The sequence below is a fragment of the Motacilla alba genome, chromosome 11 (assembly GCF_015832195.1).
Source record: "Motacilla alba alba isolate MOTALB_02 chromosome 11, Motacilla_alba_V1.0_pri, whole genome shotgun sequence".
Classification (NCBI taxonomy): Eukaryota; Metazoa; Chordata; class Aves; order Passeriformes; family Motacillidae; genus Motacilla; species Motacilla alba.
In genome coordinates, this window is record NC_052026.1 from 16224079 (window position 1) to 16246440 (window position 22362).

Sequence of the window (22362 nt, forward strand, 5' to 3'; positions counted from 1 at the left end):
GAGGTTTTTCCCTTCAGGCAGATATACTCCTATTCTGGGCACATCCTTGTTTAAAAACATGCAGTGAAGAAAGTGATACTGGCTGCAATAAAACTGCAGTAATTAAAGTGAAAATTGTTATAGTTTCCTGGTGTATTTCCTATGTCTGAAACTGTCTCAGCATCCCTCAGTTTCATTTAAAAGATCTGCTGTAAAAGGAGGTAGAGACATGAGAGATTTTTAATTAAACAAAGTGTAGATTAGATCTCGCAGAAGACATTGAGAATGAAACTCCCTGGAAATGTAGCAGAATTTTATTTGATGATGCTGATATAATGTGTATTGTTTGAATTGGGAAAACCTCTGGGCTTAACTGTGAATTCTTCCTTCCCTCACTGCTATTGGCTGTCAATGAAATTTTCTCAAGACCCCTTAGAAAGACCGGTGCTGACTTGTGGACAAAGATGAACTTTCAAAGACTTGTTCACAAACAGACCACAAAAAAAATGCACAAGGCCCTTGATTTGCTATTAACACCATCTACTTGAGTTAAAGACAAATACTACTTTACAATAGCAGTGTTGAAACAACACATAGGAACTGGGCTTAACATGAAGGTGTTGACAAAGCTGAGTGAAGAGAATGCATCTCCCTTCCCACAGAACACTCTGTTAGTTATGTTAAATTTCCTGTCCTCAGAAAATCAGGAATGTAGGAATTATTATTGGGTTTGTTTGACCAGTTCAGTTCCTTGTGAGATACGTACTGGTGGTGTGTATTTAAAAACTAATTTTAAAGGAATCAATCTCAATGCTCTTAAAAATGGGTCTGGGGAACATGAGCTGAACTATGGGAGCAACCATGGACCTGCAGTTTGTGCCTTTCACAACTTGCAACAATTGCTAAGGGCTTGAGGTTGGGCTTTCTATTGCAAAGATCTCAGGTGATTTGTTGTATCTGCCAAGTAAATCTAACTCCAGAACACAGTCACAGTCAGAGGGTGCTTGTTTTGCTTAGCACCATTCTTTGCTTAGCACCATTCTCTACAAAATATTTCACTTTTATATAAATATAAGCACATAGGCTTACAAAGGGATTTGCAGGAAAGGCCCTTTCCTATTAATTTCTGTATTGATCAGGAAATAATACATGAGGGAAAATTGCTAAATTCTGGTTTCCAACATGTCTAACCTTAAAGGCCACCTTCCAGAAAACAGGTAGCCAGTATATTGCCCCTCACGCGTTTTCATTTCAATGTGAGGGAGTTCAGCTCCTTGTGCTTCATGGCAGACCTTTTTAAAAGAATGAGGGATTCTAAAGTACCTTACTAAGGTACTTTAAAATCCCTCATTCTTTTAAAAACCTGGCACTAACCCATCAACCTCCATTCTTAAAGATGCTGACTGTCAGCAGGTGGAGTTGTGGCTAGAAATCAAATGTAATTTCTGTGTCCAAAGGAGTTATTTAGATTGTAAAACAGAGTCAGTAATCTAAAAATGCTGGTCACGCCATTATCCGTAGTAATTTTTTCAGATTCAGAATAAAATACTGAGTTGTATTTTGGCTTTAGGTGTTGGAAGAGTCCAAATGTCTCGTGCGGAGCTTCCTGAAATCCGGACTTGAAGAGGTGAACGAGAAGGAGTGTCAGATGTTAAAACAGCTGTGGAGTTCTTCCAAAGGACTGGATTCATTATTCAGCTACTTGCAAGACAAAATTTATGAAGTCTGATATCTTGGCCTAACTTAAAGAGAAATTACTCCAGTTGTGACCAGAGTCAGACATGACCATGTTTGAGAAGCAGAGGCAATGCATCAGTGAGGAATTTGTGATGGTGATCCCAATGCCTGTGGCTGTGTGAGCTGCACAGCTGCTTGTAGCCGGTTTGATTTTGTGTAACCGAGACGTGGGCAGGCGTTCAGCGCACATAACCTGTGCAGAGGCTGCATCTTTCACATTGCTCATCCACATCCAACTCTACATTCCATGTGCTGAGAAGCAACACTGAGGCCCCGCAAGGCTCACCCACCTGTAAGGGTTTATTTTGTCTGTCCTTCTTAACTTATTCTTGCTGTTGCAGCACATCTGGGCTGACACAGAGGGCTCAGTCTAAAATCCGGGTCAGCACGACCTTTGGTAGACCCAAAAACCATACATTAGAAATATGTTAATTATGTTTTTCTAAGTTCTAACAGTTTAATGGAAAAATCTGATAATTTATATGTATAATATGTAAAGTTAGTTTAAAAAAACTTCTAGAATTTTTTTGTTAAATTTATTTAACTTATTTATTTTGTGTTCATATTCAGCTGTTTATTGATCACAGATCTTATTTTCATATTACCCTTTTGACTGAATTAAAGGTATCACATGAGAATGCAAACACATTCTTAGCAGCAAACTGAGTAGAAAAATAAAGAATATATAGAAAACCCACAGAATATTGTGGGCAGTAAATGAAACAGCCACGTGCATGCTCCTCTACATGTAAAACTGTACAAAAAAATGTATGAGAACAGATTCATTTGCCAGGGTTAAGAGAAAAAAAAAAGTGGGTTCTGACACAGTGAGTCCCCCTTAAGTCTCTCTTCACTTTCTGCCTTCTTGAGGAGCACTGAAGGGCTTGCCAACCAGATGCTTTATTTAAGTTTACTATACTCCTGTTAGCCGGATATCAGTAACAGGGTGAGTGGTGCCGTTGCATGGCATCGTACTGTTTTTCAGGTTTAAACACCCCTTATGGTCTGAAGTCTAAAAGCAAATCCTTATGAGCCTTAGTTAGTTGCCTGATTCCTCAGGTGTGAGATAATTTCTGCTCTGGAGGCCTTTGGGTGTGGGCCAGCAGTTTATACAAGGTGCTAGGCATTGAACTCAGTGGAGGCAGAGGTTTTGTTTTGCTTTTCCCAGCTCTCCACATCTGGCCACCCCACCACCTGTTACAAGAACTTACGGCTATCCATAAAAGCAGTCCACAATAAACAAGGAAAATCCAATCTGCTGTTTTGGAATGTGATCCTAATACTGTTCAGTGACACTGACTGACTTCTGAACACTGGATCTCTCTCAGTTCTTTCCTGCTATGGGCAGTTTGTGTGGAAAGGACAGGAGCATGCTCTGAGACTTCACCTGCCATTATAGCACGCCCAAATTGAAACCTCTTGAAGCAGAAGCTTTGCACATTTGTTTGCTTTGTAATTTGTGCACTTGCTCTCCACCCTTGAGCTCAGTGACTTACTCTGATTTAAACCTCTGCAAAGGAGGCTGCTCAGCTTTCTCCCTCCTAGCATTTCCATAAAGAGTTTCAACAAAGCCTTTGTAAAGTTAACAAACAGGTGATTACAGTAAACAGTAGCCTTCAACATATTAATGTAACATTTATTTTTCCACAAATAATTAGAAGTCCAGTTTTTATGCCCTAATTGTACCGCTGAATTTTAAGGAAATTATTCCTCTAAATGCAGACGTTCTCATGGAAATTCTTCATTAAAAAGACAGAATCTGGCTTCTAATTAGCCTGTTTAAAATGTTTTTTAAAGGAAAATTATTGAAACCATTAGCTTATTTTAAAATGACTGAAAGAGAACTCTTTCAATACCTGTTTGAAGTGATGGATGCACCACTTGTTTTTATACCAACCCTTGTTTTTGTCCACAACCTGCCAGCAGTGCCGTGGGGCGTGTTGGATCGAGGCCCTGGGCCCCCGGTGGGGCAGGTGCACACGGAGTCACCTGGAAAAAGAGGGATCACCCAAGTGAAAACCACACACACACACACACACGAGTTTGCACAATCAGGCCTCCAGCATACACCATCAGAAAAAGAAAAAAAGGCAATGGAAAGTACCACGATTCCTCAATTTCCTTTATTTCCTTTATTCCCGTCCAGAGAGCCATAACTCCTAGTCATGTGTTAATAAGATTTTAGGAAGTTTATTTCAATACTATGCTTAGTTTTTGTAGATAAATATAGCAAGATCGCTCAGCAATGTGAAGGAATGCGTTCCGAATGAGATTTGCAGAGAAGAATCTTACGCTGTTGGATCTTTCAAACTGCACCATTTCATCTGAATTTTCAGATATCTGTATCTTAGCATTTTTTATGACAAAGGAATGGTTAAAATACATTTTCTATAATTATTTTTCCATTAAAGCAAGCGCTAATCATAGTTAACATTTTTAATTATTCATATCTATACAGTTACAATCTAGTTTTCATGGAATCTATTTTCCCTTCAAAAAAGAGTAATAGCAATGTTGAAAGCTTCTTTTCCAATATTTAAATATCAGAATCTGAATTTTCTCTTGTGTTTCTATCCTTACTAGGTATTCAGATATCTAGATGTACTGTACATATTAGTCTGGGTACCTTTACTAATATTCACAGTATTTAAGATTAAAAATGCAATTTGTTGTTTAAGTATGTTATTTTATTCTTGTGTAAATTGTTTTGTACAATCTTTAAAATTCTACAGTTTTGCATTTGTAGATATTAAAGGTAAGCAATTTTATTTTGTGTTGTCCTGCATGTATATTTTTGCTGTAGATAAGTGTTGCTTAGTTTACTATTTCAGTACATTTCTGTTGAAATAAATAAGCTTACAAACTTTAATACAGTATATATTTTCAAAATATAAACTTTTATATTTCTGTGGTAGGTTAGGGTATGCGTTTTAGGCAATCTTTTTCACTACTCTGAACTGTTCTTTTAATCTATAATATAATGGTTTTGTGCCAATAGTTTTTCATTAGAATAAAATGCTCTTTTAATGTTAGGGATGAACAAACAATTTTGGTTGGGGTTTGTTTTATTTTTGGTTTTGGGTTTTTTTAATTATTTTGCCAGCCTTTACAGTTTTAAATATAATTTATAAATGCATTGCATTTGTGAATAAGCCTTACCATTAGGTACAAGAAATCTTTAAAGCTGCATAATTGCTTATGCAGCACTAAGGACTTCCCCAAATAATTGCTGTAAGAAAGTTAGCAAATCAGAGTACAGGGCCTTAAGTTTTTCTTGTGAAAAGGATAATACGGGTTGTTTCTTTTGAACAACATAGGTAGACGTGTCAGCATGGGCTTTGTTATATATAAACTGTGCATTTGTGCTCCCAACCATGGTAGTTTAATCTCAGGCTTTGTGTGGCTGGGTCTATAAAAGTCAAATCTGGCTAAAGCCAGCACTCTTTAGGAGACACTAAAGAAGTTTACATAAGAGACTTATAGACAATCTTATCATAGTACATTTGGGTACTCGCTATCCTCGATGTGTTATCTGTGTCTGCCCAATTAACCGTATGTTTTAAGCCATATTAAATCTCTTTACTGCTACTTTAAATACTACACTGAAAGTCATTCATAGCTTGCTTGCTCACAGACAGGATTTCAATTTTTAGTGAATAAAATGTTATGCCTTCCATAAAGAACAAAGGACCAAAGAATTGCATTATTCTAATCAAGCATTAATTCCTTTGCCAGTGAACTAGTTTGACATTTGTACTGAAGATCAAACAGTCTCTTTCTGCTTCAAACACTGCATCCTCATCCATGTCAGGTGTAAGGGGGAAAGATGTATCCACTGAGCTATTGGGAAAGGAGTGATGTTCAGCTGGGATGGCATGTCTACTGGTAAGGCTTATTACCAAACCTCTGAGATGAAGCAAAGAACCAAAAATTCACAAGTTATGTCAATGTAAATTTATTTTCAGAATTTGCACAAATAATTAATTGTAGAACTTTGCAAATTAGGCCCTTAAGTTATTTTGTCAGAATGCCATGGAACAGACTAAAACAGTTTCTAATATTTGTAATGATGAGTACATATTATAATATTATAAGGGTACAGGCACCCCTATATCACAGTGTTGTAAATATTTTCTGAAACTGGTACAGTACTGAGGGACTTGTATCTTCTGATATATCAAATATTGACTGTCTAGATCAAATTGTACACAATTTATTTGTCGATGGTCCTGTAACTAGTGTATGGACACATTTCTGGGTGCCTTAGAAGTTGTATTTTTCATGTGTGTTAATATGCAGTATTTATACATTGTGAGAAGCTGCTTTGAATAAAAACATTGAAACTTCATTTCACTGCAGTGATTTTCAGTTTTACATAATCAGAATGAATGTGATAAGTGGTAGCCATTATATATGATAATACTATTCACAGGCTCCTGCCTTTCCAAAGAGACCAGGCACGCAGCGGGCTTTTCAAAAGAAAATTAATTTTTTTCAAATGGCAAAACCCAGGGCACTAAGAGACACTGTATTAAGAACTCTCTGAAATCAATTATGACCCATTTCAATTACCATTTCTTGATCAAGTCCAAGAAAACCAGCAAGAACTGTCTCACAAAAGCACTTCTAGGACACCATTATCATTTCCACTACTTGATATGTGCGCAGCACCTAAAGCACTCCTGCCTAGAACCAGCTGCTCCAGGCGGGATTTTGGCTCCACATGAGGGAATTTGATTTTGAAGTGGTGTTTGCCAGGAGGGCCAAGTTTCAGCCCAGGCCCAGCCTGGTGCAGGAGAAGGTGGATCAGCCTGTGGGCTCCTCACATGGCTCCAGACAACACTCCTGCCAGGGGTTCTTGCCTACCAGGGGATTCTTTGCCCTTAGCATCCACAAATGCTATTTGCAATCATCTATCTCCTCTGATTAGAAGAGTAACTGTAAATTACTTCTGCCTGGGGCAGAAAAGGAAGGATATTTTTACAGAGAGCCAGGGTTAGCCAACCCAGCTATATAACAAGGTCTGAAAAAATTACCTACACTTCACTCAAAGGAAACAATTATATTCTGGCAATTATATTGGTTGGCTTTAAACTGACAGGCACAGTTAGTAAAAAGCGTGGTCAGCTATTTGGAGCAGAGGATTGAGCAATTTAGTCTTGCTTCACTATCAACAAATCCAATTATTTATTACGGTGACTCTTGTCAGGAATTAACTTACTGTAGCATCCAATGGACTGTGAGTAACATGCACATGATGAACAGGGTGTCACACCTTTCCTAACAGTTTTATTGATAAGTTTGGTTTTGTTTTGACACAAATTGTCAACATGTGCATTTAAATTTAAATAACTCATTTTTAAAAGAAAGCAAAAATCTTTAATTTTAAAGATTAAAATCTTTAAATCCTCCTTTGGAGGAGGGGGGTTTCAAGCTTTTTCAAATGTCAGTACTTGTTGCAGCAAATTAATACACAAAATACATGGATGAGAAATCTGTTAAGTAGATAAAAAGAAGTAATTGCATGTGTAAAAGAACAGGAAGGTATTAATCCCAATTAAGGAATAAAAACAGGTCAAAGGTCTGCATACACTAAGATGTGCCACTTCTCATTTTGAATAATAGAAACAATATTGCATATGGCAAGAACAAGGAGAGGTTCTGAAAGCAAATGACAGCATGTGAAAAAACCAGAAAGACAATTTTAAACACTGGAGGAGTTCAAAGCAAAACAATTGTCAGAAGTTGGACTAGGGGACAGTTTGGTTGCAAAGGAAAAAGTCAGGTTTGATTCTGGATATATTAACTTCAGGAATTCACCTCTCCTTGGGTGTCTTATTTGTCATGAAACCCCCTCAGAAGTAAAATTTAACCAAACATAATGCATGTCTTCACAACTCTGACTTAACCTCAAAACCAATCTGCAGTCATAGTGTGGAGAGTTTCAGATTACTAAAAAAGCCAGACTAACAACCCCCTCTAGAATTCAAACCATTTGAACTCTTTTGGCACCACTTCACTTTAATTTATACTCTTTCCTTGGTTTTACAAATTTACTCATTACAGATCTATAACAAAAATAGAACTGCTAAAAACTTCGTTAAATTCTAATTATTAAGTCCGTCTGGTGACTCAGTAATTTTCATCTGGAACAGTTAAAGAGTATTATGGGAGAAAGAAGGCAATTTTCATTTTGAGAAAATGAAACATTTTGTATTTAGTAACTTTAAAAAGTCTATGTTACTGTATTACCTTTCCTTATCACTTCATGACACTGGTGTCACTTGAACTAAACCCCATAGATCTAAGTCAAGAGCCACCAGCATCAATGGAGATCCTCCTCCTGACTTCACTTGCTTCTAAAGAAACATTTGCAATGTTTTTGCTGACTCCTGTTAGTAGAAAGTCATGCCCTGCTGTGTTTTAACCTTCCTCAACTCTTCAGTTACATTTATCAGCTTGAATTCTGGATGACTGTGTAACACATCTGTGAAACTGATTTTATACATTGGTCATAGATAGAAATATATTGGTGAACAATTGTAAAGAGAAAAGTGAAAAATGCTCTTTGCAACCAGGAGTCATGTCTGAAACAAGGGCTGGTGAACTGCTTCCTATGATGAAATAAAAAGCTTCATCTAACATTGGAGTTTCTAGAATGAAAAATTATTTAAACACTAAGCAGCAATCTTGACTCGTTAGAGCTGAGTTAATTACTATCATCTAGAAATAAGTTATTCACAGTCATCCAGAAGTGTGTTTCTGATGTGTCTGTAAATAAGTACTACACTATCTATTACTGCAAAAAGATCAACAACTTCCTACTGCTGTCCTTCCAGATGCCTGGTTACTCCATATGCTGCCCACCAAGCTCTGGGGTATACACTTGCATTAAATGAATACAGGAATTCACATTAAACTCTTCCCATATTTAATTATTTTAGCCTCTCACTAGTTTATTTTATATGCAGCTGCAGCAACTTTGTCAGGGGATCAGACTCTGATAAACAATTCCCTTCAAGTCTACCTTTTGCCCATTAGACTCAAAATGAGCAACAGCTCCAAACTCCTGATGGCTGCGCTGCTGAGGGATGCTCCTGCTCCAAAGGGCAGATGAGCACAGCGTTGATGGCTGGCAGCAGCATCCCACTGGTTGGACTGTGGGCTCCAGAGTTTCCCTTTATTTCTGAGAGCAAGTCTCACTGAGGTCAGTGGTGCAGCCCTGAGTTTTCATGTAATGACTTTTTATCACTCCTTTGCATAGGGCTGCTCCCAGAATGAGGTCTGAAGCCGTGTAATTTATTAACTATAAAGCAACCCACAAGCTCCTTATGCCTATGGCCAGGGCATCTGACAAAAGCCTCAGACATGGTGCTGATAACACCACCCCACCCCCAGCACCTGCCTTCATCAGACCAGAAAACCAGCACATTTTCTTCTTCATGTATTTACATGTAGCAGGATGAAGCAGACTTATTTCCCTGGATGCTAATGTGGTGCCAGTTGGAAAGGAACATCCCAAAGCAGTTAGACCTGGTAGGACTCACCTTCCATATATGGCTGTAACTAGTTAGAACCCAAAGACACTGTCTCCTTCTAAATGATGCTTTTTAAATAAATGCTTTTCATCTGAAAATATATTCAAAAATTAAAACTGAGCTTTAAAGGAACAGTCTGCAATGTGGCTGATTTGAAAGGCTAAAAGTTTTCCCAACCATTTCAAGTATGAGAAAATCCAACAGCTCTCCATTTGTGATTCAAGCACTTGGTAAACACACTCCACAACTGCACCATGGCTGTGTGCCAATGAAATGGTGAGTCAGCAGGCAGGGGAGGGAATCAAGGCAGGAGTGAGGCATTTAACCCTCACTCAGAGAACATTCTTCTTACTAACAGAATGAAAGTACACCATAAAAATGCAAAAAAAAATACTGGAACTTTTAAACCACTAATACAGGCAACTATCTCAATTTTCTTCCAACTACACAAAATTTCTCCAATTTTAAATTAGGACAAATACTTAAGTAAATAGCAAACAGCAAACTAATGAGAAAGAGGTTCATGAACACATATCAGTGCAGCCCTAAAATCCTTACTCTGACCAAAATCCCAGTGGCAGGACTGAATGCTGAAGGGTTTCACAAGAGCATTAGAACTGGTAAGATTTAATGCTTGCACAGATAAAAAAGGAGTACATTTTCCTAATGAAAATACAGTTCAAGTCATCTGTCCTATTCCCAAAGGAGTATCTGTGCACACTACTTTGCCTCACAGTCTTCTTGTGGAGTGGTTGATGAAATCACGAGATTTCCTAAATAATTTTTAAATTAACCCATCGTAAAAAATTCCCCACTGAAGCATGATCACTCTAGGTACTCCAGGATGGGAAAAGAGTATAAAAAAGTGAGGATTAAAAAATATATATTTGAAAGAGTACTCAAACATCCACCTGAAGATTTGAACGCTCATTTACAAGGTTGTTAAACACTGCCAAACCTGAATGACAGCATTTTACACCTACTTTCTTACTCACTCTTCACAGGTGTAAATAACCACGTTGGACACCTGGGGAGGAGGGGAAAGGAGTGGGGAGAAAAGACTCCATTTATTACCTTCAGAGTGTTAGTTAAGGGTAATTATAGACCAGCTGTAAATTTACAGCTTGCCCCCATTAGGGAACAGATACAGTTCCCAGTTATGGCTGAGGACAGCTTGAGCCTACAAATGCCTACACAAAGCAATTTTTTTTACACATCTGGCCCCACTGACCTCCATGGCCAGAGCCATCTCCTCCAGGAACTCAACTCACAGCCACTATCATCGATTTACTGTCAGTCTGTCCTGCCCTGATGAACCCTGGGCTGTCAAATGGCAGAGATAAGAATTAGTTTGTGTAGACACTGAGTATGTCCAGGGTGGAAACCCAGTAAGTGTCCCTTCAGAGATCTACGAAAGTCTTTTCTCCCATCTAATGGCCCTCATGCAGTCTAAGTCAAAGTTTAGATAAAACCATCACCTATGGCATTAAGAGACAAGGCCTGACAAACTCTGCTGGAGTGGCCAGAAAGACTTTCCCCCATCCTTCAGCTCTGTCTTTCTGCCAGATGTTAACACTGCAGCAGGGCCTGCAGATTACACAGACACATCTGAGCCTAAGGAGATAACTTTGAGCTGACTGTGAGCTCAAATGGTTGACCAGAATCTAGGACATGAAAAGATGGTAATGTCCCACGGAAGAACACACCAGCAGGAAGGAGATTTTCTTTTCAAACACCACACTCCCCTCCATTACCTTACAGACTGGAAATACAGAACTGTGACCAAAGAATAACCTTATGAGAAACCAATGTCACTCACTGTGAAGGATTCTGCCATGGGTTGTACTTGACCTACAGAAGTGTGAGAAGAGAACCAGGTCCTGCAGAACTTCAGTTTAGAAAGCAAATTCCCCATGCATGCTGCTAAATTCCTCCATCTGAGATTCTGGAAAAATAGAAATGTAAAAGATGGTCAGTGTGCAGTATTCAGCTTCAGTTTATGGAAGAAAATCAAGACACATCTTTCTTTTATGCAGAAGGCTCTAAGTAATCTTCCATTATTACAACAACACTAATTCCCAGAAATCCTGCAGAGCTCCAGAACTCTTTAGAGCATTATTTTATATATACAGCACTCCTCCATTAAAAAATTGTAATTTTTAATTTTTAAAAATTTTGTAATTTGTAAAAAATCCATTTACAAATAGGAAATACTTTAACTTTTCTCCCAAACCCAAAAATCCTTTTGGTTTTCTTTGTGTACCTCCCTGGGAAATGACAGCATCTCCATGTCATTCCATTCTACACTGCTTGGAAGCTATAGAACACAACAGAAGAGTCAGAGAGCAAAGGAAATGACAACATGTAGTGACACTACAAGGCTAACACAATTGTTGATTTAGCACCAGAAATATCTGAACACTTTAGAGCTTGGTAGCTTGCTGTATGAAGGCTCCTCATCCAGATAATGTGAGTAATTGTTGAGAATTTTATTTATATAATTACCAATTGTTTTGCAGAAAGCATTAACAGATACTGTTTTAAATAATTTCAGATACTCAGCACTAAATAAGTGGCTCACTTTCAAGAACCAATCAAGAAAAAAAAATTCCACAGAATATCATATATTCCTTCAAAAGGGGAGTTATATTTCATTAGTATGGATTCTTAAGTGGAATAAGTCTCAGTATGGGGACTGTTTTCAGCAATAGTTGGTAATTAAGTAGCAAAGTACTAATAAAATGTTTAGTCAGGTTGCATTTAAATAGCAGTATAATGATATGTAATTACTAAAAAAAGAGAGCCAAAACGATTCTGCAACAGACTAGGTTCAGTTTTCATGCACAATGGAAATCCATTTGAAAACAGAAAGGATTCCAATGTCCACTGTACAGCGGCCAGGACACAGGCAAGCTGTGAAACATACACTCTCACTCACTGAGGAGAAGCTTTTACCTAAAAGCACACTTTTTAAAAAGAAAGTTTCTCTCACACTTTCTCTCACAGAAGCTACAGAAATTAAAAGAAAATATTCTTAACACATACAGGAACAAATAAGCATGCAGTAGCAGCGAGGCCAGCAGCTCTTCTGCAGGGTCATGATGAAAAACCACCAGGAAAACAAGGAAGAGGCTGTGAGGAAGGATAATACTCCCAGACCTCACCACGGGGGACACAGCAGGAACCTGTCCCCACAGGATGTGTCTAAGGGTGAGGCACTCCATTCAAAAGTAAACCTGGTGGAGAAGGTACCAAAGTGCTCTGCTGCAGCAAGCTGTGGGGAGGTAAGTGTAATTCTGCATGGGCAAGCAAAACATGCAGTAGGCAAAAGGAACTTGGCACAGCCAGAATGAATTTCAACCAAAAGAAAATACAAATATTTAGAACTTAAAATGTGTCAATGAAGATAAAGGCTTAGCGGAAAAAACACATAAGGGTAAAGCTGAAATGCACAAGACTGCCACCAGAAATTAAATAAAAATACTGCACAGACAAACGTTTATATTTTAGATATAATTTATACTATTATCTCTAGAAGAAGATAAAAACCAGTAACAGCAAGTACAGGGATATTTTGATTTTCTAACAACTCCTCTTGTGATGACAGTAGTTCTCAAGTTGTGGTATAAATGCAGTAAGTAGCTGACAATCTAGTAAGTCCCAAAATTGCTTGCAGGATATTTATATTCTTTATAAATCTTTAAATTCCTCCATAATAGCCATTGGTGTCTTTTAGACTACTTAATGACAAGTTGCCATGAACGTGGGCCCCTGTTCTAAAAAAGGTCCTGTTTGTTCTTAAATCAAATCTAAGGGTCATTCATATAATTACTACAGTGACAAATAGTTTATAAATATAGATAATAATTACAAAAATTTTAATTTTACTGGCTGTAAAGCTAAACCTTGGAAGGCCCTCCCAGCTTAAATTATTTTATGATTTGCAAACCAACAGAGTACACTCTGCACCATTGAACCCCTCTGACTTCCCAAGGCCAGAGCTGCACTTGTGTTTAAGGGAATCCATGCAATGACATCATGGCAGCCATGGGGCTCCTTCCAAGTCAAAGACCAGGCATCTCCTTCTGTGATTTTTTTCAAAATTTGCATCAATGGAAATTAGGTACCAAATGCACAGAACTGCTTTGAGAATCCTTCTTTTGTGTCTGCCCTGGTAAGCTTTCAGTGTTTTGGCAAAGCCTTTGCTCACCTAGAACTGTGCCAATAATCTTTTTTGGTCTTTTAAAATACCAAAGGGCCTGCTTTTGTGAGCACTGCCTGAGTGCAGCATGGCCAGAGAGCATGTGCTCAGTAATGCATCTTTCAGACAGTCATATTCTTAACGTGTCCATGTGTTTAAAAACATTCTTTCTTGATCAGAAACCTTCCTATCACCTTTCAAAAAAAACAGGCTGGGATATTGGATTTGCATAGATTTGGATTATTTTTGCCTTTGTATTACTTGTAGATGATCTACAAAAACACTAAATCATTGGTCTGTTTTATTTAATTAAAGCAGCTGACCACAGGTTGCATGCATGAAGATAACTACCTTTTTAAAACAGGAGGAAGGTCTTGTTCATTTGACAAGAATGGTTCATTTTTTAGAGATTCAAATCTTGCAACTAGAAAAAACTGATACGAAATGAATTATAACCAAGCAAGTACTAAAGGCTGAACCCCCATGCTTGGGGTGAGGTTCTCACCCTGTAAGTCAACTAATGCTCTAAAATGTTCTTTCTGTTCTGCAAGGCCTCCCAATTTTCCCTGTGTATAATCTGTGCTTTGAGCATTAAGAAAGATGACATTTGTATTAAGGGAGTAAGATATTCAGTGGGTTAATGTTCTACTTTGTGAATAGATTACCAAGAAAGAACCTTCCCTTGTTATAAAAGGCATTTCTGTTCTTTGGATTCAGAAAGCTGATTTCACCATGTAACTGAATCATCAAGGAAACTGCTGAGCAGCACCAGCCAAGAAACAGAGACCAGGTTGTACCTATTGCTGCTTGATCCTGCACCTTTTTTTGCTCAAACCCATTTGTACACAGTCACCTCAACCTCTTTAGAACTCCCCTTGTGCAGCAGTTTGGTTTCCAGATGTAATAATCCACAAAGTGACACTGCTGAAGCACAACAGGAACTTCATTCCCACACTCCCAGACAAGTGTCCTGACCCATAAATCCCAATGCTGTGTTTGCTCTCTCTCACTGATCTACAGAATTAAGAATTATAAAACTGAACAGACAGGGGGCAAATTCACTGCTTCCAATGTGGCAGCAAGGTGATTGGTAACACCCAAATCCTTTTCCCCTTTTCTTTCCCAGTCTTTGATGTTAGCAGATGGGGGATTAAGGGACACACTTATGTGGTGGACTTGGCAATGTTAGGTTTGGTGTTATGGTTAGAATCAAGGGTCTTAAAGGTCTTTTCCAACCTAAATGATTTTATGATTCTATCACAACAGAGATGAGATCCTAAACCCAGATTTGTCTCAGTTGCCAAGATGCTGTGGTAAAGCAAAGATAGTTCCTGTCCAAGGAGGAGGCAAATTCACCATCAGAAATACAGTTATAAATACAGATACATGGAAATTTTATATTGACCTTACTGCACTAAAATCAGTAAGAGATTTTTCACCAACTTGAATGGCTCAAGCCCACAGATGGGAGATCTGCCAGCTTTGCTCATCAGCCTCGACCTAGCCTGCGCACAGTCTCATTTATTACAATCATCACACTAGAGGGAGGTCTTTAAGATCAATACAGAAGAGAAACAGACACAGTAGGTTTGTATAAAATGTAAAAATGGGGTTTGAAGGTGGGGATCAAGAGACAATGAGACAAAAGACAAGGAGGAAATGGCACAGGTTAGCAGGTGATACAAATCGTTACAACTCCAAGAAAACCGTGAAACGTCTTCATGAACACAGGGCTTGGAAACTAACAGGGTAAAGCACAATAAATTAAGAGACTGAAAATGGGGCTTTACTCCAAGGAAAGAGGATGGTTGAGTGCATTTTTATATAAAGGTAATTAGGGGAAATAAAATGTTTCTCTCAAAATCGGGACTTGGAATTACTCCATGGATTTGTTGTCAGCCTGCACAGAGAAAGGCATTGGGTAAGAGGGCTTTCAGTGATTTGAAGGGAAGTAGGGACTAGTCTGAACATGAGGGACAGAGTAATGCACTGACTGATTTACACAGCATTTTGAAGTCTGAAGGAACAATTGTTAAAATAACCGCAAAAATTTGAAAATACTGAAAATTGAGTGTTCTCAGAGTGCACAATTACATTAATAAGCAAACGAGCTGTTAGTGGGTATCACATGATTGATTTTTGGGTTCACTGCTATGAAGATTTGATTCAAAAAACAAAGATACTTCCACTGTGACTGACAGCAAGACAAATGAATTAGGGGCTGCCAGCCAAAGAGTTTATTTTATCTCAAGAGAAGGGTTGCTTACTCATCTCTAGTCAACAGATCCTTTTAAACATACTGGAAGTAGTTTTAAAACCCCAAGGGATGATGGAATTTAAATTATTTGTGAGGGTGGAAGATGGAGAGGTTTTCCTACATGACCAGTTATTTCCCAGAAAAATATCAGATGCTCTATCATCATATTTATGATATTTTCCCCAAATTAAACTCCAGCCAATACAGTTAAACTCAGACTCATCACAGCAGATCGAATTTGCTCTCCCTTTCTTTGCAATGCACAGTTGTTGCAATCTGCTATTTACTTTTTTCATGGTCATACTTCTGAATAAATCAGTGCATTCAAATAATTCCAGTGAATCAGTTAATACTTCAAATGAAGTTCAAATTAATTCAAATGAATCAGACAGCTTAGAGAGAGAGAAACAAGTAAGTAGGTCACGGTGGTGAGTTTAGCTCTATGAAACCCAGGTTCAATCCTCTGCTCCAGCATTAGGTGCTCCACACACATGGTGTGACACATGAATTGCTTTTGGTGTGAGTCTGCAAAATATTCAGGCACTTTTCACTGAAATCCCCTAAATCAGACAATCAATGAAGAACCCTAGTCCCTCAACAGTTTCACAGAGCCACAGAATGATTTTGGTTGGAAGAGTCCTCGAAGATCATCCCATTCCAATCCCCTGCCATGGGCAGGGACACCTTCCACTACACCTGGTTGCTCCAAGCCCCATCCAACATTTCCAGAGATGTCACAGCCACAGCCTGTCTGGGAAACCTGTGCCAGTGCAGGCACAGGAAAGAATTTCCTCCTATCATATAGTCTAAACCTGCCCTTCCAGTTTAAAACCACTGCCCCTTGTCCTGTCACTCTGGGCCCACATAAAAAGTCCCTCTGTATCCTTTTTGTAAGACCCCTTTAGGGCACTGGAAGGCCACAAACGAGGTCTCCCTGGAGCCTTCTCTTCTCCAGGATGATCAGCCTGTGTCCATGGGCAGATGCGCTCCAGCCCTCTGAGCATCTTTATGTCCTCCTCCCTCCAAACAGATCCACGTCTTTCTTCCGCTGTTTTCCCTTGTATCCAAATTGTCACAAATTGTAACACCAAAACTGTGATCAGCTGTTTAAATCACAAGAGAGACAGCAAAACCATAAGCTTTTTAAAAAGCTCAGATATCAGAGGGGAACGGAGATATTTTTGTTCTATGCATGCATGCCACTCTAACTTGAGTTAAATCTCTCTTTCTGAAATACTAAGGTTCCTCTGAAAAATAAACATCACACAGACTAACCATTCATCCATCCATGAGATAAACTCCAATTTCCAGCTCCACAGTTAAGCAAATGCAAAATAAAATGACTAAAAAATTAGTCATTGAACAAGTGTATTTGTAAATAAATTATGCATATTACATAAACGGTGTCTACCATTCTCCACAAATCTCTTTTGGAAAGGGCATAACTCTGTAAGCACTGAAATCAGTGACGCAGCCCTGGCTGATTTCCACAGGTCAGGATGAGAGACCTGAACCCCCTGCTGGCATCCCAGGCATTTACCTGTGCTGGACCAGCCCCTCAGCAGACAGCAGGCAGGTACTCTACGGGAAATCCACCAAGGATACAAAGCAAGAAACATTTAGAAGAAAATGAAGTCCCAAAAGTCCTTTACTATAAAGACAGACACTATTTGTAGAGGGGTGAACCTCAGCATTTAACTCCAATACAAGGCAGAGAGCTGCAAGGGAGTACATATTTCCATCTGGGCACAGCTCCAATTTTATATTAATAAACCTGCTCTTTTTTGTAAACAGAATCAATATCCTGTTTAAAAGTGATTCTCAGAAGAGCAGGAAATTAGAAAATATTAATATTAAATTAATCAAACTTCTCTTCATCAAATATTGTTCATGCTAACAGACGAATTTATTTTTTGTTTTTTCAGTGTATATACACATGTACACTGAAAATGCTACCCTAAACATATGAGCTATGTGCTCATTTGAGATATGCAAAGCTACATATTTCCTTCTTATTAATTCTGATTCCATGAACGTTGAGAGCAATTTCTACTTTCAGGTATTATGAATTATAAAAATTATACCATTTTTCAGGATGAATCATAAAGAACAAGCTTCTTTGTGGTCTTTGGTATTTCTCAGCAATACTGGATGTGCCTCTAAAAAAGTAGAAGGGGCAGGGGGAAACCATGCAAGAAAGCCAAAATTTCCTAAAACATTTTATTATATTTTATTACTGGCACACCAAATCCCCATTTCCCTGTCCCTGTCAGGAAATTTCAGAGACTCAAATGTCATCAGTTACATCATTGGAGACATTCTAGTCTATGGCTTGCATTTTTACACAGCTAAGGAATTTCTAAGTTCTCTACAGTTTTTCTTTTCCAGAAGGGTAATAGCAGTTCCCAGTTTAGAAGAAATGTATCCAAGACAGAGAGAGGCCACCCTGGGGAAAGAGAAATGAAAGCAGGGACAAGGAAGAAAGCCACAAGAGTGAAATGGGGTGAGGTTTGGGGGAACAAAATGTCCAAAAAAATCAGAAATGTGGTTTGGCTTGTGAACCTGATGAATATTACAAGCACTCAGAAATTATTATTTGGTCTGAATGTGGATAAGAGGCATGGGGATAAGAGAAGAAAAGAAAGATTTTGCAATCTTTCTCAAAATCTAAAATCATAAAAAATCTTGTTCAAGATGAAAAAAAAAATCTGCTGAAAATAAATTAGTTTGTAAATCAGGCTTAGACTTACTGTGTAAGTCTAAATTTAACCATAGCATTTATTACCAAGCACACTTTGAAACAAATCACACCCAGGGAAGGTTGGTTACTTACTCCATCCAGACTGTCTTTCTAGATCTCAAAACTTTGCTTCCTTGCTGCATCAAGCTATTTTAACTTTTGAACTGAGGAGTTGCAGGGGCTTTGGTATGACCTGTGAAGGAAGTTACACTCGAGCAGAACATACCTGAAAATATCAAGCGCATAAAGCAAACACCATATTGAGAATCACCTGCAAGACTGGTGTTTTATTTACTGAGCCTTTTTCCTTTTGTGTCTGCACATTCATGAACAGTAAGGTTTCGTGACGTCTGCTGGAAGCCCAGTGGGAAAGTTCACTGGGATGCCTTTGAAGCAGTAAGTAAACATTTTTAACACACTGTGTGTGTGCCAGATTAGCTGGGAGCTTCCCATGTCCTGCCCTGCAGCTGAGACCACTGCTGATTGCCCCTGAGTGTGGATTCCACGGGCTGGGAGTGGGACAGAGATATGACAGTTCCCTGAATTACTCATTCATCCCAACACACACTTGGTCTTTTATTACAATGTACAGAATTCACTCAGGGGAAAGAAAGTAAAGCTATTCACAGTCTTCAACATTTCTACCCTTCCACTAGCACATTTCAACTTCCAATCATCCCTCTTCTCTCTGTTATCTTGAAGAAGTTCAGGTGCCCATATCCCCAACACTGGAGATTCATGTCCTCAAAACTGGGCACATGAATGTCTGAGCTCTAGTTTGCAGCTCCTGATTTATACACACAAGTAAAGATGTCAATAAATTAAAACATAATGACTACAGATACTCAACTCCACATACTTGCACATTTAGCACAAGCAAAGGCAATTTGTACTAGAAAAAGGTAACACAAACTACAGACTCTCCACTGAATATACTGCAAATGAAAGCACAGATCATGGCAAATGTTCTCTTCTTTTGTGCTGTAACTCTCATAAGTGTTTTAAAATAATCACTAAATAGGAATTGCTTAATGCATCTTAACCATGCCTTTGGGATGCTCTGTGGACAACTGCAGAAAGTCACAAATCCCACAGAATACTCAATACATATGAAATATTAACTTCTGTCAAAATATAATTATTTTCTATTGTTACTTCTGTGAACAATAATTGCCAAAGGATATTTGTATAAAAAAATTCCCTCTTCAGTGTCACTGATTAAGGCTTCAATACAGCTCCTCAATCAATGCAATACAACGCCCACAGATACACTGCATTTTTCCTACAGTCATAACCAGCAGTAAAACCTCTAAATCAGTAGAGAATTTGCTGTTCAACACCAAAATTCTAGGATGCTTCTTTATTCTTATGCACTGAAGAAAGTAGAGGGATATAAATATAGTCAAAGGTTAAAACAGTCTTATTTTATACACAATTGTAGGGTCAATACAGTAGCACGTTTTACTTATGAGACTATGTACAACACATAACCACACCTACTAGGCAGGGAAAACTGAATTTTCACATTTGGAACTAAAATCTAACTTGTCTTGCACACTCTAAGCTAAGAGCACCTTTATTGAAGCAGCTAAATGTTCTTGTTCCAGATACAAGGTATGATCTCCCAGAGCAAGCCTGTCTGTTAAAGAGGTTTCACTGCAAAAAGTGAGAGGTTACACAAAGTGACTGTGAGTGCATTTAAGAATGATACTCAACCTGATTATTTGCTTTATTCTTTAAGTAAACAAATCATTACACCTGAAGCCTAATAAAGGCTCCTGCACAGTCCCATGCCTGGGAATTGCACAGCAGCAGCTCAGTGAGCCACAGCTGAGCTACAGGAACCCTCTGGCCTGGCAGCCCCAGCAAGGGAAAGCCCAGCACAGCAGCTCTCCTTTCAGCTCCCAATGCCTATGCCAGACTTTACACATCCATGCCAGTCATTTGTCTAGATGGAGGAGAACAGCAGATAAATAGAGAAGAGAACTAAACCACATTTGGCAGGATAAGACTTTTCAGCGGGAAGGGAAAGCAGAGAACTTGGGAGGTGCTATGCAAGGTGCCAGCAGAAGTAGTACTTGGAGAAGCATCCCATACATTATGTAGTACCACGTGGCCCTAGATTATGTAATTTCATAATATTCTTTTCCACGCTCCCTGGTGCCCAGGACAGAAACGTGCAGCTTGGTTTTGGAGGAAAAGACTCCCATTTTATTGTCCAAGGTCATGAGCACATTTGAAATGGCAAGGAGTGGGCAGAGGAAAGCAAGCAAAAAGAAGCAGGTCTTGTGGTAGGACACCTGCATATTGCAGTATGGAATGGGATTTCATCCTCATCTCTACTTTGCTTTCTCATCGTTGGAAAATCTTTGGACTCAAAACATGTCCCACAATTTCAGAGCTTCTGACTGGATACAATGATTCTAAATGCTGACTAACTGCACTGGCAGCTCTTCCCTGATCATGGAGTGTATGGGCACAAGGGGATTGAAAACAGGTAACTTGAGTTACAATTAGGTGTTACAATTCAGGCTATCAGAATTAGTCACAAACTGTCATTAATTTCCTTTGCTACAGTTTATTACCTGTAAAATGGGGCTGCTACACACGTCTCAGACTGTTTTGAAATAAAAATGATAATCCAAGAACAAACATGCAAGAAAGCCTCTGAAGGAATTAATCTACTAGTCTGTGTGGTTGAGTGTGAATGTTGTACACAGGTCAACTAAAAAAATCAGAAAAAAAACCAAAATACCAAATTCCTGTCCCTTTTAATGTACAAGGAGTTCATTCACAAATTTCACTCTTGAAAGGACAACCTTTCCAGCAAATCTGACAATGTGCTTTCACCATTTTACATAAAACATTTACAGAAGGGATACCACTCATCATTAAACTTGGCTGACATATAAATCTACAATGAGCTGAAAAGCAGCAATCAAACCTTCAGTTTTTTAATGGGGGAATGCATATACTGAATTTCCCCTATTTTCTGAGCATGACAAAGGAGGCTGCAAAGTATTTTACACCACAGATCTCCCCCAACATCACTACTTCTCTTAACCTATTTTTCTCTTGCACTCACTCTGCTCCACACAGAAGTACAGACAAATTCTTGCTGTTAGAGAGAAGAAATTAACCATGAAGTATCACTAAAGCCTCCAAAAATAACTTGCTCATTTTGAACTCTGACTATAACTACTTCAGAAAACACACTCCTGCAGAACCATGTGTTTATTACTGCGAGCCCAGCTTCCTTACTCCAGTCTTTGTATATAGGCACTATCAGCATCTGCAAGAACAGTTTCCACTGCTGCTGAAAAGAAGAGGAAGAAACACAATGTGGAACAGAAAAAGTATGTGCACAGCTTATTATGTTAAAAAACAGCTGTGAATGCATGCATTCATGTGCAAGGATTACTGCAGCAAAGCCTACAACCACAGATAAAATTCAACTGATTTTTTTTTCAGCCTCCCAGAGATATTCCTCATGTAATATAAGATTTTTACTTTCCCTTTCTGACATGCCCTAAAGCTTCCTGCATTCCAATCCCATGGTCTTCAGCAGTGCTTAGAATGAACCCAAAGCCTCTTGTTCCAGTCAGCTGCACTTCGTCAGACCTACTGGGAAGCACCAATACCCAAAGAGACCTGCTGGGGAGACTCTGAGCTGTTTGCAGCATTTACATGATCACAAATGCAGTTCATCGTACATATTTCACCTATTTCATTCTTTATGTTTTAATTCAGAAATTGAGAAGTGGGGCAGATGAGAATGACATTGCAGAAGTTGGTTGATTTGGTAACCACAATACTTTGTCATAATATTTTTATACAAGGAAAGCCAAAGCTAAAGAATATAATATTAAAACAAATTCTAAACCCAGTTCTTGTTTCTTATTGATCTGTA

The 22362-nt window shown here is 38.6% G+C and overlaps 1 protein-coding gene across 1 annotated transcript in view; it reads left to right on the top strand.

Annotated features, from left to right (window-relative positions):
• CDYL2 (chromodomain Y like 2) overlaps positions 1-6064 on the top strand; it is a 60137-nt gene extending 54073 nt beyond the window's left edge. Inside the window, exon 7 of the mRNA XM_038148071.1 lies at positions 1550-6064. Within this exon, the coding sequence (XP_038003999.1) occupies positions 1550-1708 (159 nt within the window). The 3' untranslated portion in view covers positions 1709-6064. The remainder of the gene's footprint in view (positions 1-1549) is intronic.
• Positions 6065-22362: the final 16298 nt, after the last annotated feature.